Source organism: Garra rufa, chromosome 21, assembly GCF_049309525.1.
Source record: "Garra rufa chromosome 21, GarRuf1.0, whole genome shotgun sequence".
In the NCBI taxonomy this organism is placed as follows: Eukaryota; Metazoa; Chordata; class Actinopteri; order Cypriniformes; family Cyprinidae; genus Garra; species Garra rufa.
The window spans coordinates 4,476,991-4,494,782 of record NC_133381.1 but is presented as its reverse complement, the minus strand read 5'-3'; the positions used below and the strand labels follow the sequence as shown (position 1 = coordinate 4,494,782).

Here is a 17,792-nt window from a genome sequence, read left to right as displayed (position 1 = left end):
ATCATTGATAAGATCCTCCTGTGTAGTTCTTGGCTGATTTCTCACCGTTCTCATGATCACTGAAACTCCATGAGGTGAGATCTTGCATGGATCCCCAGACCGAGGGAGATTGACAGTGATTTTGTGTTTCTTCCATTTGCGAATAATCACACCAACTGTTGTCACCTTCTCACCAAGCTGTTTGGCTGTGGTCTTATAGCCCCATTCCAGCCTTTTGTAGGTCTACGATCTTGTCCCTGTCATCCTTGGACAGCTCTTTGGTCTTGGCCATTGTGGAGAGTTTGGAATCTGACGGACTGATTGCTTCTGTGGCATCTTTTATACAGGTAACAAACTGAGATTAGGAGCGCTCCTTTTAAGAGAGTGCTCCTAATCTCAGTTTGTGACCTGTATAAAAGACACCTGGGAGCCAAAAATCTTGCTGATTGATAGGGGATCAAATACTCTGACTGTCTCTGACAGTTCAAATAAACCTACCATTTAAATTATAGACTGATCAAATCTTTGTCACTGGGAAAACGTACAAAATCAGAGGGGGATCAACTTTTTTTTTTCCTCACTGTATATGTTCGTTTAGGGGGGCCGATTATCGGCGCCGATATTAAGCATTTTTATGGTTATTGGTCATTTTCAAAACAGATCTGTCGATAAAATAATTTTAAAGAAAGTTTTTGTCAGGGCCCTTGGTACTTCATTTTGACATTCATTTTCATTTTTACACCAGACATGCATTGGTTCAAAATATCGGTAATAATCGGTATCGGCATCAGCCCTAAATAACACATATCGGCCGACCCTTGGATGGAGTGAGGGTGAGTATATTAACAGCAATTTTCATTTTTGCATGAACTATCCCTTTAAGGCACTTATTTTTCTTTGCACTGACATTTAACAGACATAAAGATGGGTCTAAATGGCTCAAGAGTGTTATGGCGTGAGACGGCGAGAACAAATATATTCATCCGATCCAGTCTGTCGATCCTCCAAGAGCACTTTCCTCTCTCGGTGGAACTGGAAAGAACGGCGAAGCTCATGAAATGTGTCCTTCCAGAACAAAAGAGCTGTGAATCGATAACAATGGAGCTATAGATATGAGATGAGGAGCTCTCAAGCGCGATCTCTGACAGGCCACACACTGCGAAGGTCAGAATACATGCATATAAACCAGAGCTATCTGAATGAGACTATTGTAGCATCTCTCTTTTCTCAGATTAAGTCAAGCACGCAGTTCTTGATGCGAGAAAGTGGAACTATTGAAAGTGTTTGTTATTATTCTCCACATGATACTTCACATTTAATTTTATGTTGACAATGTACTTTTATAAGACATGCTCCTGATCTTATTGTGAATGACTTCTCAGTGCACATTATTCAAAATTAATATTTTCAGAACAATTTTAAACACTGATAACAATCAGAAATGTTTCTTGAGCAGCATATCAGCATATTAGGATGATTTCTGAAGGATCATGCCGCTGACAATGAGTAATGATGCTGAAAAGTCAGGTTTGCGTCACAGAAATATATTAAAAAAAAAATATTCAAATAGAAAACAGCCATTTTAAATTGTATTAATGTTTCAAAATTGTACTGTATTTATGATGAATTAAATGCAGCTTTGATATGCATAAGTGGCTTCCTCAGAAGCATACAAAAACAAATTCTTTCAAACTTCTGGCCACTAGAAATCCAGAAAAACGGATTTCAAAAAAGTTATAAAGTAATTAGCATTTTAATGAGTGAAAATAGTATTTGATGCCCTATCAATCAGCAAGATTTCTGGATCCCAGGTGTCTTTTATACAGGTAACAGGCTGAGATTAGGAGCACTTTCTTAAAAGTATATAAGTGATACAGCAACGTTAGATGAAAACACAACTATGTTACCAAATGTTTACAATAACAAATGCACCAAAAACTGGAGCATCTTTTTCATTTTATGATTTGTTTTGGTAGTATTAGCATCAGTAACGTATGTGCTGAATTTCAGTCTAACAGTACTTAAAACTAAGTTTTATGCACATTAGCAGATGCAAATACTTGACAAGCATGCAAACAAACCTCAGCAGTCCACAGGGTGATATTTCCTTCACATTACATTAAAACAGATGTAACATTATGGGGATAGCTGCTATTTAAATGTCAACAGTAACTTTCACCAACTTTCTAAAGATTCTCCTCAAATCCCTGCCCTGCCCTGATAGTAGTTTGCCCGAAACAGAAAAGCGACTGTAGACAGTTTATGCTAATGATCGCTATACTGTCCCTTGTGGCAATGCTCAGAATGTGACTTGTAGTCACGTTGCATTAGGATTTAGGTTCTGACACGTTCTGGAAAGCAATAATGCATGAAATTGAGCTTGTGTGGCTAGAAGCATTTAGTCTCACAAACTCAAAATGACCAAAAACACACATAACAACAGAAGTTTCCTAACTGAAATGTAATGTATAAAGCTACAATATACACTATAACTCTGTCCTGAAACCTATTAAGCTACCATTCAAAAGTTTGAGATCAGTAAGATTGCTTTTTAATGACGGAAGGACACAGTAAAGATATTTCTATGTTGAAAAATCTAATAAATGCTGTTATTATGAACTTCTTATTTATCAAAGAATTAAAAAATAAAATGTTAAAAATGAACTAAAATTAAATGAATGCTTCATAAATGTTAAAAAAATTACACCATGTTTTCAACATGGATAATTATCGAAAATGTTTTTGAGCAGCAAATCAGCATATTAGAATGAACGATCATGTGACTGGAGCAATGATGCTAAAAAGTTACATTTTAACATATATTCACATGTAAAACACTCATTTTAAATGGTAATAATATTTCACATTTTATGCAGTATTTTGATTCAATAAATGCAGCTTTGGTGAGCATTAAAACAAATCTCATCAACCTCAAACTTTTGAAACATAGCGTACCTTGGTGTCTGCTGTCTATTGCCTGTATAGGCTGCATCCTAAATGAAATGGACCCTCATAAATTCGGAATAAATTTGGAAAAAAAAAATTGTCAAGACAAATTTTAGGTTGGCTTGAGAAAGCCTAGCTTGAAAGTTTAAAGCAGCTGTAAAAGCTTAAAGAACTTTTTAACATTTTTCTAGCATGTTTAATGCGTTTCTAGCATGATTAGCAAGTTGCTAGCATGTTTCTAACATGATTAACAAGTTAACATGTTTCTAGCATGATTAATAAGTTGCTAGCATGTTTCTAATCTGTTTCTAGCCTGATTAACAAGTTGTTAACATGTTTCTAGCATGATTAGCAAGTTACTAGCATGTTTCTAACATGATTAGCAAGTTGCTAACATGTTTCTAGCATGATTAGCAAGTTGCTAACATGTTTCTAATTTGTTTCTAGCCTGATTAACAAGTTGTTAACATGTTTCTAGCATGATTAGCAAGTTTCTAGCATGTTTCTAGCATGATTAACAAGTTGCTAACATGTTTCTAACATGTTTAAGCCTGACTACCGAGTTAACATGATTAGCAAGTTGCTAGCATGTTTCTAACATGATTAACAAGTTGTTAACATGTTTCTAGCATGATTAGCAAGTTTCTAGCATGTTTCTAGCATGATTGACAAGTTGCTAACATGTTTCTAACATGTTTAAGCCTGACTATCGAGTTGCTAGCATGTTTCTAACATGATTAACAAGTTGGTAGCATGTCCCTAGCATGATTAATGATTAACATGTTAATTACATGTCATTAGCTTGATTGACAAGTTACTAGCATCTCTCTAGCATGATTAGCAAGTTCCTAGCATGTTTCTAACATGATTAACAAGTTGCTAGCATGTTTCTAACATGATTAACAAGTTGCTAACATGTTTAAGCCTGACTATCGAGTTGCTAGCATGTTTCTAGCATGATTAGCAAGTTCCTAGCATGTCTCTAACATGATTAACAAACGACTAGAATGATGCTAGCATGATTAACATGTTACTAGCATGATTAGGAAGTTACCAGCATGCATTAGCATGACTGACAAGTTAATAGCATGTTTCTAGCATGATTAGCAAGCGACTTATGTTGCTAGCATTATTAACGTTACTAAAAGATTGTTACTAACATGTTACTAACGTGATTAGCATGTAACTAGCATGATTGCTAGTTGCTAGGCTAGATAGTTAAATAGTTTAGACATATTAGATCGAATAGAAATTTGAATGGATTTGAAATAGTTGATAGAAGGGAAGCTTGATTCAGTCTCAAGGGATTCCGGGAGTTCTAATTTGAACTTTGACAGTTGGAGTTTGAATAGTTTTGGCTCATTTGAACATTCCCTCAATGGAAGTCTATGCTGCCCTCCAAAGGCAAAGCGCAGTAACTACACATTTGGTCAAAATTGAATTAAGGCTTAAAATGGACTTTGTGACAACTGTTTTGTCTCGTGGCAAAGTCTCCTGGTTAAATTTTGTCCTGTTTCAGAGAAACGAGAGCGTTGTTTCGGAGAAATGAGAGTGTTTGACTAGCTGTCAAAAAATTTAAAGGCATTTTTCAGTTTCAGTGTTCGCGTAGTTACTGTACTTTGCCTTTGGAGGGCAGTATGGGATTTGTATGATTTTTAATCTTCAGTTTTATGAAAACCATAAGTCGGATCAGTCTGAAAAGATAGAGCACACTAAAGCCGGTAAAGAGGTCAAATTTAATTGCAACAAACTACATGTCAAACTAACAATCAAAAGCTAGATTTTAGGCTAGGATTACAGGTTAAAGTGGTATGTTTATTAACAATTGAATAGTAAGTATACTTAATTTTCTCCAAAAGAAGGTGTCTGCCTACCTGCCTAACTTCTGGAAAAGCCCTTCTGACTGAATCGCAACTAGGAATCTCACTAGACTTTGAAACTTTCATGAAGTTTTCTCTTCCAAGATGGTTTTTACCATAAATCCATTAAAACAGACTCATAGGTCTATTATCTATGTAATGCATTGCAAAATATCCATTATGCATAAACATAACACGATTAACATGACATAAATAACAGATGTCATCAGTTTGAAGCAATTATCACACTCTCATGTCTATAAACAGACACCTTTCAACCTCAGTATTTCACTTTAGATTTCATCAATTATAAATACACACGCACTTACAAGAACACAGTGCACGTGTTATTCAAACATCGCAAGTGGGGGGAAAAAAACCCCTCTGATTTGCTGCACAATTTAAGGAAGGATTCAACTCCGTGGTGCATTGCATTGTGTGTTGAAGTTTAATTTCAAACCTTAAATCTCTAACTCTAAATAGAAGCAATAATAGTCAAGCTGGACCTGGCGAACACTACGAAAAATCAATGCATCTAATCTAAGTCAAGGCACTAATCAGCATTTCTGCAGCAGGATCAGGTCAGATTGTGATGGACGTCTCTCTTGTTCTCGAAGGAGAGGAGGAGCAGATCAAGCTGCGTGGAGCAGCTTTTACTGTTTAGAGAGATAAAGCTGTGATAATTCATCCTAAACCCGACCTGTCAGAGATACGCTTCCACACTGCAGCACATGGGGCTCGATAAATGAAGACTTGACACTTACAGAGACATGGAGAACTTTGGATTCATGAAGCAGATGTATGGTTTGGTTTTAAAGAGAAAATAAGCAAGTCTTCATGTCAATGGGCAGCGCAATCTATTATGACCAGTTGGCGACTCAGAAAGAGTCCAATAGCACCAACATTATCAGTTTGGGCTTTATTCCACACTATTCTGTAGCTCAAGGTCATGGGTTTTATTCCCATGAAATGCATGAACCAATAAAATGCATACAAGTAAACGCACTAACCCAAGAATGCCATTGAATAACACATTACCCTTCCTAATAAATCTATCCAGGCTAAATCTTTCAAATCTTTTATTTGAAATATATGTGTGCACCAATTGCGTGTCTGCTTCCGACGCCATTTGTTTGCATTCAGCTCCTCCTGCATTGTATCAAATTGCTTACTTTCTCAAATGCATTTTGCAAAGTCTCAGTCTTTGTCTGAGGAATGGCCAAAACTCAGCATAAATTTATGCATCTATCCATTTCGCAGTGCTACTCAAATGCCGGGGTCTGCAGCAGAGCATCACATTTCTCATATAGTCTGATTTCACTAAGCTATCTGGTTGCATCAGGTGAACTTGAAAACGTCCACCTTTTTCACTGAAAAAATGTTTAAAGGAAGAGTTATTATTCAAGTTTTTACTTCAAATATTCATATTTAATTATGTGTTGCTTGGCACTTGGTGAAATGTACTTAGAATTTCGAATTGGAAAATGTTTTAATATAATCCTAGACACTTTGTACTTAATAAAACGCCTTTCTTAATCCAGTGGCAGATTTTCTGATGCTGTCTTCTCAAAATTATGACCTAAAGCCACTAATAGCAATCCTACACCAATTTTATTTTATTTTTTACAATTTTTTGAACACCTTCCTACAAGCAAAAGCCAGTTTTTCTGATGCTATCATCTCAAAAATTATGACCTTAACGCACTAACTTCAATCCTACACCAACTTTATTATTTTTTATTAAATAAAACAGCTTTCTTCATCCAAAAGCCACTTTTTCTGATGCCATCTTCTCAAAATTATGAGCTAAACCCACTAACATAAATCCTACTCCAATTGTTTTTAGTCATTTGAACACCTTTCTACATGAAAGCCAGTTTTTCTGAAACTATCATCTAAAAACTATGCCCTAAAGCTACCATCATCAATCCTACACCATTTTTTGTTAATCAACCAATTTAAAGCCAGTTTTTCTGATTCTATCTTCTCAAAATTATGACCTAAACCCACTAATGTCAATCCTACACCAATTGTTTTTAGTCATTTGAACACCTTTCTACTTGCAAAATCCAGTTTTTCTGATGCTATCTTCTCAAAATTATGACCTAAACCCACTAACGTCAATCCTAAACCAATTGTTTTTAGTCATTTGAACACCTTTCTACATGAAAGCCAGTTTTTCTGAAACTATCATCTAAAAACTGTCCTAAAACTATCAATATCAATCCTACACCAATCATTTTTTAGTCATTCGAACACCTTTCTACTTGCAAAATCCATTTTTTTCTAATGCTATTATGTAAAAATTATGACCTAAACCCACTAACATCAATCCTACACCAATTTTTATTCATTTGAATACCTTTCTACATGCAAAAGCCAGATTTTCTGAAGCTATTATCTAAAAACTATGCCGTAAACCCACTAACATCAATCCTACACCAATTAAATTTTTATTTTATAAAACATCTGTTCATCCCAAAGCCACTTTTTATGATGCCATCTTCTCAAAATTATGGCCTAAACCCATAAACGTCAATCCTACACCATTTTTATAATCATTTAAACACTTTCGTAGATGCAAAAGCCAGTTTTTTTTTCATCTAAAAACTATGCCCTAAAGCTACCAACATCCATCCTACACCATTTTTTTATTAATCAAACATTCAAAACCAGTTTTTCTGTTTCTGTGTTCTCAAAATTATGACCTAAACCCACTAACGACAATCCTACACAAATTTTTCTATTTAATCAAACACGATTCTACATGCAAAAGCCAGTTTTTTGATGCCATCATCTCAAAATCATTCCCTAAACCCATTAAAACATCCAATAAAGCAGTTGTTAGTTGCAAATGCATCTTAAAGTTCTTCAGCCTTTCTAAAATCTTTAAAGCAACTCATTCAGGTCTGATTCTAGTACGAAATACCATCTTTTCACAAACCAATAAAACCATAATGGGCTGAGATGCCATTTCTGTTGAGATGAAAGAGTACCCACTAATGTCCAGTTCTTATTAATCTGTAAATTTCAGTATTAACTGTCAATATTCAACGAACAAAGCCTTTGGCATTTGATTTCCCATCATCCCTAGAAGCAATTACAAGCAGATAAATGGGCAGCAAACTCGCCCTATGTTCTCTTCTCTTCAGAAGATTAATACCTCACACGATTCAACATGACATTCAATACAGGGAGATAGAGAAATAGATTTATGCCTGTAGCTGGCTAGAAACTCAAGGTGATTTGAGAGCTTTAGGGCACAATATCACACAATAACTATATAGTGGTTTCTTTCGAATAATCGTATTGCATTTTTATATGGAATAATATAAAGAATGAGAGTCCAAAAACAGAACAGGAAAAGTTGAGACTTCCTCAAGTTACTTAAAACGCCACAAGTTTATTTCCCCTAATAAATCATTCCTAAGAAATTAGCTATGGTACATTAAACTTGCCTGTCCCGACTGTGTTGATATATGAACTGGAATTCATTTACACTATATTTACATAAGGTTTCCATTTATATGGAAATTATTTCTGCCATTTCAAACTCACCAACAATTTTGTAAAAGCATCCACTGCCCCGTAAATTTATTTGATCTTCACAATAGTTCCTGGGCGCTGGATATCAGAGGAGCTAATTCATGAAATCATTAGAAACTTCCACTGGTTGGGTAGGAAAGGAAAACAAAAGCAAAAGAAAGGCCCGACTTGTCTCATCTTGTGGGTGTTGATGAATGGCTGGTTTTATTGAAAGTGAAAGGCAGGGAAGTAATAAATATATTCAAGATCATCAAGTTGCGCAGGTCGGAGATAGCGAGTGATTCTTTCAGAGACTAGAGGAGCGCAACAAAACATTATGACGGCTAGGAACACTTTGCAAAATGATTTGTGGCTGAAATATAATTTACCTTTGGGATGCCATGGGTCCGTGAATTCGTATTTCCCTAATCCGACCGTTCTCAGCATCTGCAAGCCGTTACTGGTGGTTTCCTGCTGGCCGTTCGTCAGCGGCACGTTGGTGGGTAGTGTTGAGGAGCTCATGGTGGCGGATTGCACCATGGGATGCGTCAAGTGGCCGTTGCCCACCACCGTGTGAACGGGATGGGCGACCTGGCAGACGCTGGGCATTGGAGGCAGGCTGCCGACGGCGAGAGATTGGCTCTGGACGTTGAGGACCATGTTGGTCATTGGCTGTGAAGGCTGCTGTGGGAGTTGGTAGTGTGTGGGCAATTGTGGATGGGGGGTTTGGAGCACCGGCGTCACGCCGACGATTGGTGCTTGGACCGTCGCGCCCTGGCTGTAAACTGGAGGCTGTGGCAGGGCATACGTGTGCGCCAAGAGTCCAGCCTGGCTGACGGCGGCAGCGACTTGCGGTGGCCACAGAGGAGCTGCAGAGAGTGAAACAACATCCATTCAAAGCAGAAGTATGTGATTAGACTGAGCAATTAAAATGTCTCATCTCCAAGGTCTGTTATTTATTAGTTGCAGATCTATTGCTGTTTGATCATCATCTATATCAGTGTTAATCTCGTTGCCGAATAATTTGTCAATGACATTTTTCACCAACGAAAACAAGACGATAACGAAACAAAAAATCGTTTTGAATGACAAAAGCTATGGCGAAAATCTATTGACATTTTCGCCAACGAATAACAACGAGATGACAATCTTAGGGAGGGACAATTTAGGAAGAGATTCACTCAGAATGAATTTATTGAATAAGCTGGCATACATTTGCTGCACATCTCATAAAACGTTGAAAATGTCAAAAATTTCTGGGAGTAACAGAAGAGCAGACATATGGATAAATTTGACAACGCAAAAGAGAACTCAATTCTGTAGATTTAGTTGACTAAAATCTTATGATATTTAGTCGACTGAATCTAGACCAAAACTAAAAACCATTCAGATGACTATAATATGACTAAAACTAAATCAAAATTTGCTGTCAAAATTAACACTGATTTATGGGACAGCCCCTTCTAATGAACAGGTTTGACTACTTTAGTTATTTCCATAAGTAAAAAATCTTAATGTTTAAGCATATAATGATATTCTAGGGAATTGTGTGCTTAGTAACAGTTTGAACATGGCCCATTTCTGTTCTATGACAATGCATCTGTCTATAAGACAAGGTTTCAAAATGAAATGATTGATTCAGTCAGTGTGAAAGAACTTAACTGGTCTGCATAAAGCCAAGTCCTAACCCCAGCTGAACACCTCTGGATTGCATTCTTGATATATGTTTTTATCATTTTTTAAATCACTCCTCAAATCAGAAAATACTGTCAACAGCCAGGAAAAACACATTTCCACTATGTTTTAATAAATATAATGTTGCATAAAATGTTCAAATGTGTAAAAACTTTCATCATGTGGGACCCATGACCACAAAACTAGTCTTAAGTAGCATGGGTATATTTATAGCAATAGCCAAAAATACACTGTATAGGTAAAATGATTGATTTTTCTTTTATGCCAATTAATTAGGATTAATTAGGATATTATGTAAAGAATATGTTCCATGAAGACATATTGTAAATCTCCTACTGTAAATATATCAAAACTTAATTTTTGATTGGTAATATGCATTGCTAAGAACTTCATTTGGACAATTTTTTCTCAGTATTTTGCACACCCAGATTACATATTTTCAAATAGTTGCATCTCAAACAAATATTGTTCTTTTCTAACAAACCATACATCAATGGAAAGCTTATTTATTCGACTTTCAGATGGAATAAAATAAATAAAACAGTTAAATTTGTGCATGTAAGTGCTACTATTTTTCTAAGGAAAAAAAAAAATGTCGGCCTTTACAGATGCGCTGTAATAGAAATCTACAGACGTGCATTAAAATACACATGTAAATATATCTTTTGGATGTTTTTTTTTTCCACTAGTCTGGAACAACATGTTTTGAAAAGCTAAAAATCTGAAAAATTGACCAGTGTATAATTAAAAATATCTTTTATCTTCCTTAGTTTGTATGTCTTACTGTTTGCTATTTGAATCTTTGTTTATATTTTAACATTAAATAAACTGAAATGTGATTTTGGTTATATCACCCACCCATATGTTGGTCTATCATAACTTTTTCTTACATGTTTTGTTTTCTTGTTATATGTGACCCTGGACCACAAAACCAGTCATAAGGGTCAGAAATCTGGGAATCAGGATCTGAATAAATAAGCTTCCCATTGATGTATGGTTTGTTAGGAGAGGACGACATTCGGCTGAGTTACACCTATTGGAAAATCTGGAATCTATAAAAGCCTGTTTCCACCACTGAATCAAAAAAAAAAAAAGAAGGTAATTCTGACTTTTACATCTCACAATTCTGAGATTCTCACAATATAAACTCACAATTGAGAGTTTTCTCAGAACTGTGAGACATAAATGCACATTTCCGAGTTATAAAGTCATATATAAAGTCAGAATTTATTAAATGAAAAAAAAAAAACTTTTTATCAAGCAATTCCTTCTTTCTCAGAATTGTGAGAAATAAACCTGCAATTGCGAGTTATAAAGTCCAGTTCTGAGGAAAAAAAGAAGAGAAAGAATAGAACAGAATAGCAAGTTTATATCTCACAATTCTGACTGTTTTTTTTTTTTGTCAGAATTGTGAGTTTATCTTAGAATTACGACTTTATACCTCGCAATTGTGAGTTTATATCATGCAATTGCAACTATTTCTCAGGTTTGCGAGTTTATATCTCACAATTCTGAGAAAAAAAAAGTCAGAATTGCAAGTTTATATTACACAATTGTGATTTTATTTCTCAGAATTGCGAGTTTGTATCACGCAATTGAGAAAAAAAAAACGTTTTTTTTTAATTTTTATTATTTAATGGCGGAAACAGGTTCCATAGGAATCTGAGGGTGCAAAAAAAGAAAAAGAAAGAAAATATTGAAAAAATCACCTTCAAATTTGTCCAAATGAAGTTCTTAGCAATGCATATCACCAATAAAAAATTACATTTTGATATATTTATGGTAGGAAACTTACAAAATATCTTCATTGAACATTATCTTTACTTAATATTAGGGCTGGGACACGATTAATCGCGATTAATTGTGTCCCAGCCCTACTTAATATCCTAATGATTTTTGGCATAAAAGAAAAATCAATAATTTTGACTCATTCATTGTATTTTTGGCTATTGCTACAAAATATACTGGAGGTTTTGTGGTCGAGGGTCACATATTTTTAAACAGCGAAATAACTTTGACTGTACTGCTCAGTAACTTACAAAAGCAACATGAAAAAAGAATGGTGATAAGACTGCGAATTGTGTTCCAGCCTGAAAAAAAAAAAAATCAATATGATATGATATTTTTCCCACATCGCCCACGCCTAATTTGACGCCACTTGGAGCAATCAATCAAGCCATGCATGCATGAAAAGATAACAAACAAGAGGTGTTATCACAGTGCTGTGGGCTTCGCTTTCAGCTCTTTACCTGCGATATCTTTCTCCCTCATCTGTTTTGCGGGCGGCTCATCCGTGTCCCAGGGCGTGGACTGGTTAATGGGTGTTTGTCCCCAGCGGACGCTATTAGCCAGGACCTGGCCCTGAGTCTGCGTGTCTGCCGAAGGGTGCCCAGAGACCTGTTTCAACGAGAGAAACGTCTCGAGTAAACACAACCAGCCTTTAATTACCATCTACGTTTCCAATTACAGCCCATTTGCCAGACACTGGTACATCATTTCGCTTTGTTAATATTCCATTCCATTCGCTCTTTTAATTACGCCGCTGTTCTAGATTAGAACCATCAATAATGCAGGAAAATCCAAGGTCGGCCCCCAGCAATTTGACTGGGTGCAAGAAAGTGAGGTCTATATAGAGAACATTTTACTAATTAATTCTTATCTGCCTCGCATTGACTGTAAATCAAAGGGCAGGAAAGAAGTTTTGCAGGATCGAGGGGGACTTTTAATCACTTCGCTGAAAATAGGAATTAAAATTAAATGAAAATGGACAGACTACTTGTTTCCACATTCACAACATGGAATATTTCTTAAACATATTAACATGCACGTAACCTACAGTGTGATGCTCAACCAAAAGCATTAACAAATCATTTATGAAAGCACGTATTATTATATGAACATTTACTTATCACAGTATTTACAGAATAATAACTCAATATGAAAACAGACACTCAAGAAGCTAACTGGGCAAATATTGGCTGATTAATTGGTCTGGCTAATATTATATTTTCTAATTTGCTTGCAATTATGAAATCAACAATTAGATTTTATTCAAGATCCCATTAAACGGTGAGACAAATACAGTTCATCAAAGCAAGAAGTTGGGGCTTGAAGCATTACATAAATACTTCACAGACGACAACAAATAATAATAATACAATTATATAATTAAGTATAACCGTAAGATTATTAATGTTTTTTAAAAGCAGTCTCTTTTGCTCACCAAGTCTGCATTTATTGGATTAAAAGTACAGCAAGAACTAATTAAAATTAGTTATTTTTACTTTTTAAAATTACTGTTTTCTATTTGAATATATTTCAAAATGTAGTTTATTGTGATCAAAACTAGATTTTTTTTGCATCATTACAGTTTTCAGTGTCACATGATTCTTCAGAAATCATTATTTAATAAAATCATAATCATATTTTTTAATAAAAATATTATCAATATTTAAAACTATTGATTTCTTTGATAAATAAAAAGGAAGAACCAAAGATCAGCATTTATCTGAAATAAAAAGCTTTGTTAACATTATAAACTATACCATTCAAACGCAGAAGAAATATTAGACATTAATACTTTTATTTAGCAAGGATGCTTTAAATTCATCAAAAGTGATGATAAAGACATTTATAATGTTACAAAAAAATCTATTTTTAGATAAATGCTGTTCTACTAAACTTTCTATTCTATTCAAAAATCTACTCAGCTGTTTTCAAAATAATAATAATGACAATAAATGTTTTTACTGTTTTTGCTGTACTTTGGATAATAATAATAATAATAATAATAATAATAATAATAATAATAATAAATGTTTTTAGAGCAGCAAATCAAAATATTAGAATGATTTCTGAAGGATCAAATTATAAAAATAAAAAAAAAATCTAAATTTTACTGTTTTTGCTGTACTTTGTATAATAATAATAATAATAATAATAATAATAATAATAATAATAATAATAAATGTTTTTAGAGCAGCAAATTTAAATATTAGAATGATTTCTGAAGGATTGTGATGAAAATAAAATAAAGAAAATTAAAATTTTACCGTTTTTGCTGTACTTTGTAATATAATAATAACAACAACAACAACAACAACAATAACAACAACAATAATAATAATAATAATAATAATAATAATAATAAATGTTTTTAGAGCAGCAAAATCGAATGATTTTTGAAGGATCGTGTGACTGGACTAATGATGCTAAAAATTCAGCTTTGAAATAAGGAATAAATTACATTTTATAGTTGATTCAAATAGAATTTTAAATAGTAAAAATATTTCAAAATTATACTGTTTTTGCTGTACTTTGTATAATAATAATAATAGTTATAGTAATAATAATAATAATAAATGTTTTAGAGCAACAAATTAAAATATTAGAATGATTTCTGAAGGATCGTGATAAAAATAAAATAAAAAAATCTAAATTATACTGTTTTTGCTGTACTTTGTATTATAACAATAACAATAATAATAATAATAATAATAATAATAATAATAATAATAATAATAATAATAATAATAAATGTTTTTAGAGCAGCAAATTAAAATATCAGAATGATTTCTGAAGGATCGTGATAAAAATAAAATAAAAAAATCTAAATTTTACTGTTTTTGCTGTACTTTGTATTATAACAATAATAATAATGTTTTTAGAAGAGCAAAATAGAATGATTTCTGAAGAATCGTGTGACTGGACTAATGATGCTAAAAATTCAGCTTTAAAATCAGGAATAAATTACATTTTAAAACATATTCAAATAAAATTTTAAATATTAAATATATTTCTAAATTGCACTGTTTTGCTGTACTTTGGATCAAATAAATGCAGACTTAAAAAAAAAACATTAAAAATCTTTTTAAAACTTTTGACTGGAACTCTACGTCGTTTAATTTTTACATAAATATATCTGTTATGCTGAATGACAATGGAATATTATTTCACCCATATGTAGACTTTTTTCACAAAAGTTATTTGAAACATTTGACATTTCTGTTTATACAAAATCAGATTAATGCAGTCACCAAAAAGGGATAAAAATCTCCTATGTCAGTGTAATTAAAAGCAGCCATTTTGCATAATATTTTTGTGAGCCAACAACAACAACAACAACAACAAACTCTGTTTACTCGGAAACAAAGCCTTTTAATTCATATTCATCTTCTGTGTCTGCAAAAGACGGATCTTATTATGCCGCTGTCAGAACTCGCTGTTCCATAAGCAAAAAATAAGTGCCTGAAAACAAATCCTAAACGTCTTTTTGATTTTATGCCACTTTTATTTCATATGCATTTCAAAACTGTGAATAAAAAGAAGAAAACATGAAAAGATCCCTCTTTAGAGTCAAGTGTGGGTGTTGGGTTTGTCAATGCCAAGCCTGAAAAACATTTGTTTAAATGTGAAAAATGTATTTCAACATTCCTTAAATCACACAGATTCCTCATCCCAGCATGCCATTGCTAAAATGCTTTTAACTTCATCATCTAATAAAATGACCAAAAACACTTCAAACTGTAAACAGTCATAAAGTGCACACACTGTAACATACTTTGCATGTCTGACAGTGAAATGATTTGCACACAGTTTGTTTAACCAGCATTTAATCAACAGCAGGAAAACAAATACACAAACATGAAAGGACTTGAAATGTTATGAATGACAGGTTTTCCAATTCTGTAGGAATCTATCTGTGGAATTCAGTGCTGGTCTGTGTATCGTCTACAATCTGAATACAATTCAACTCTAAGTCACTGCTAAGAAGCAAATGAAGGGCTCACACACTCAAATGATTCAGAGCAGGTGCGCAGGACAAATGGCATGAGATGAAAGTACAAAGAAAGAAGAAAAGATCCACAGATCGGTGAAACACGCAAAGAATACTTATTTATTAATAGCCACATGCTGGAGTGATAATATATTAGGACCGAAGTATTCGTTGTAGGCTGCAGGACTGAGCAGGACCGCGTCACGCTTTATATGAACGCCATTAAAAAATGATTCAACCGTATGGAAAGAGCAGAAATCTGAAACTTCCTCTAGCGGTTGCTTCAGCTCAGAATAGAGATGCATGTTGGTATCGCTGACAGGGGAGAGAACAGTAATGAAATTCACCTACATTCACTAAAACTTGTCAAAAGTTGTATCTGGAATATTCCATGTGAGATCGCTGAATAAATATAACATCATGGAGCTGAAATGTGTCAAGTCTATTTTCTCCTTACATTTGGACAGCACTGCTGACTATCATGACGAGTCGTGACAGTGACGAGAGTGTTGAAATATAATAAATGAAAAAATAAAATAAATAATAAAATAAAATACTTGTACAACGTTACAATATCATTTTTCAAATCAAAAATCAAATATTTTTTTGCCAATTTTAGGGGAACATCAGCACTTTTTTTAGCTGAAATACTATATTTGGGAGAATTATGACATTGTTTTAAAACTATTTTTGATAGAACATTTGCATTTTAGGTTGAAATGTTACAATATTATTTTCAAATCAAATTTTTTTTTTTGTTGAAATACAAAGTTTGGGAGAGTTATAAATAAACACGTAAATAAAATAAAAGCTTCAGAAATATTACATTACTTTTAAGCCAATTTTGGTGAAAAATCAGCACTCTTTATCTAAAATTTGTAATTAAAAAGGTTTTTGTTTATTTCATCTGCAAAGTGTAGACGTTCACTCAGAATTGGTTTAAAAATAATGCTGGAATGTTTCAAAAGTATTTTGTTTATTTTAAATAAAGAGTGCAGATTTAAATTTTTAATTTTAAGATTTTAAATATTTTTCCATTTTTGATTTTTACATGTAATGTAATATTCTAAAGCTTTTATTTATTTCAACTTCAAATGCAGACGTTTTATCAAAAATTGGATTGTTGTAATTTTTCAAAAGCATTTTACCTCAGATAGAAAGTGATTTCTGAGGAAACATCTACACTTTGTATCTCAAATAAACAAAAATACAACATTTTTAAGCCAATTTTGGTGGAAAATCATCACTTTCTATCGGAGATAACATACTTTTGAAACATTACAACATTTTTACATTTTGGGGGAACATCTGCACTTTTTAGTTGAAATACATATTTCTGGAGCATTATGGCATTATTTTTTAAACCAATTTATGATAAAACATCTGCATTTTAAGTTAAAATAAATAAAAGCTTCAGAAATATTACATTACACTTAAAAAATCAAAAATGGAAAAAAAAAATATTTAAAATTTTAAAATTAAAATTTTTAAATCTGCACTCTATTTAAAATGAACAAAAAACTTTTGAAACCTTACAGCATTATTTTTAAACCAATTTTGAGGAAACATCTACACTTTGCAGCAGAAACAAAAACTTTAGCAATATTACAATATTTGAAAGCATGTTTTGATAGAAAGTCATCACTTTCTATCTGAGATAAAATTTAAAACATTATAATAAACATTTTTAAACCAATTTTGAGGGAAACATTTGCACTTTTTAGTTGAAATACATTTTTCTGGAGCATTATGACAGTATTCTTAAATTCTTACAACAATCAATTTTGAGGGAAAAATCTATACTTTGTAGCCAAAATAAATAAAGAATTCAGAAATATTACAAAAATAAAAAAATATTTTGAGCCAATTTGGCTCAAAATCATCACTTTCTATCAATGCTTTTGAAACATTACAACATTTATAAACCAATTATGAGGGGACATCTGCACTTCTTAGCTTTTAATAAATAAATGAGTGCTTTTAAAACATTATGACATAATTTTTTACACCAC

General features: G+C 33.1%; 1 protein-coding gene across 1 annotated transcript in view; it reads right to left on the bottom strand.

Moving 5' to 3' along the window:
* Positions 1 to 17,792, bottom strand: part of LOC141295622 (kelch-like protein 29) — a 150,759-nt gene that overhangs the window by 119,973 nt on the left and 12,994 nt on the right. Inside the window, exons 2-3 of the mRNA XM_073826869.1 lie at positions 12,254 to 12,401; positions 8,699 to 9,178 (exon numbers count right to left, since the gene is read on the bottom strand). Coding sequence (XP_073682970.1) covers positions 8,699 to 9,178; positions 12,254 to 12,401 — 628 coding nt within the window. The remainder of the gene's footprint in view (positions 1 to 8,698; positions 9,179 to 12,253; positions 12,402 to 17,792) is intronic.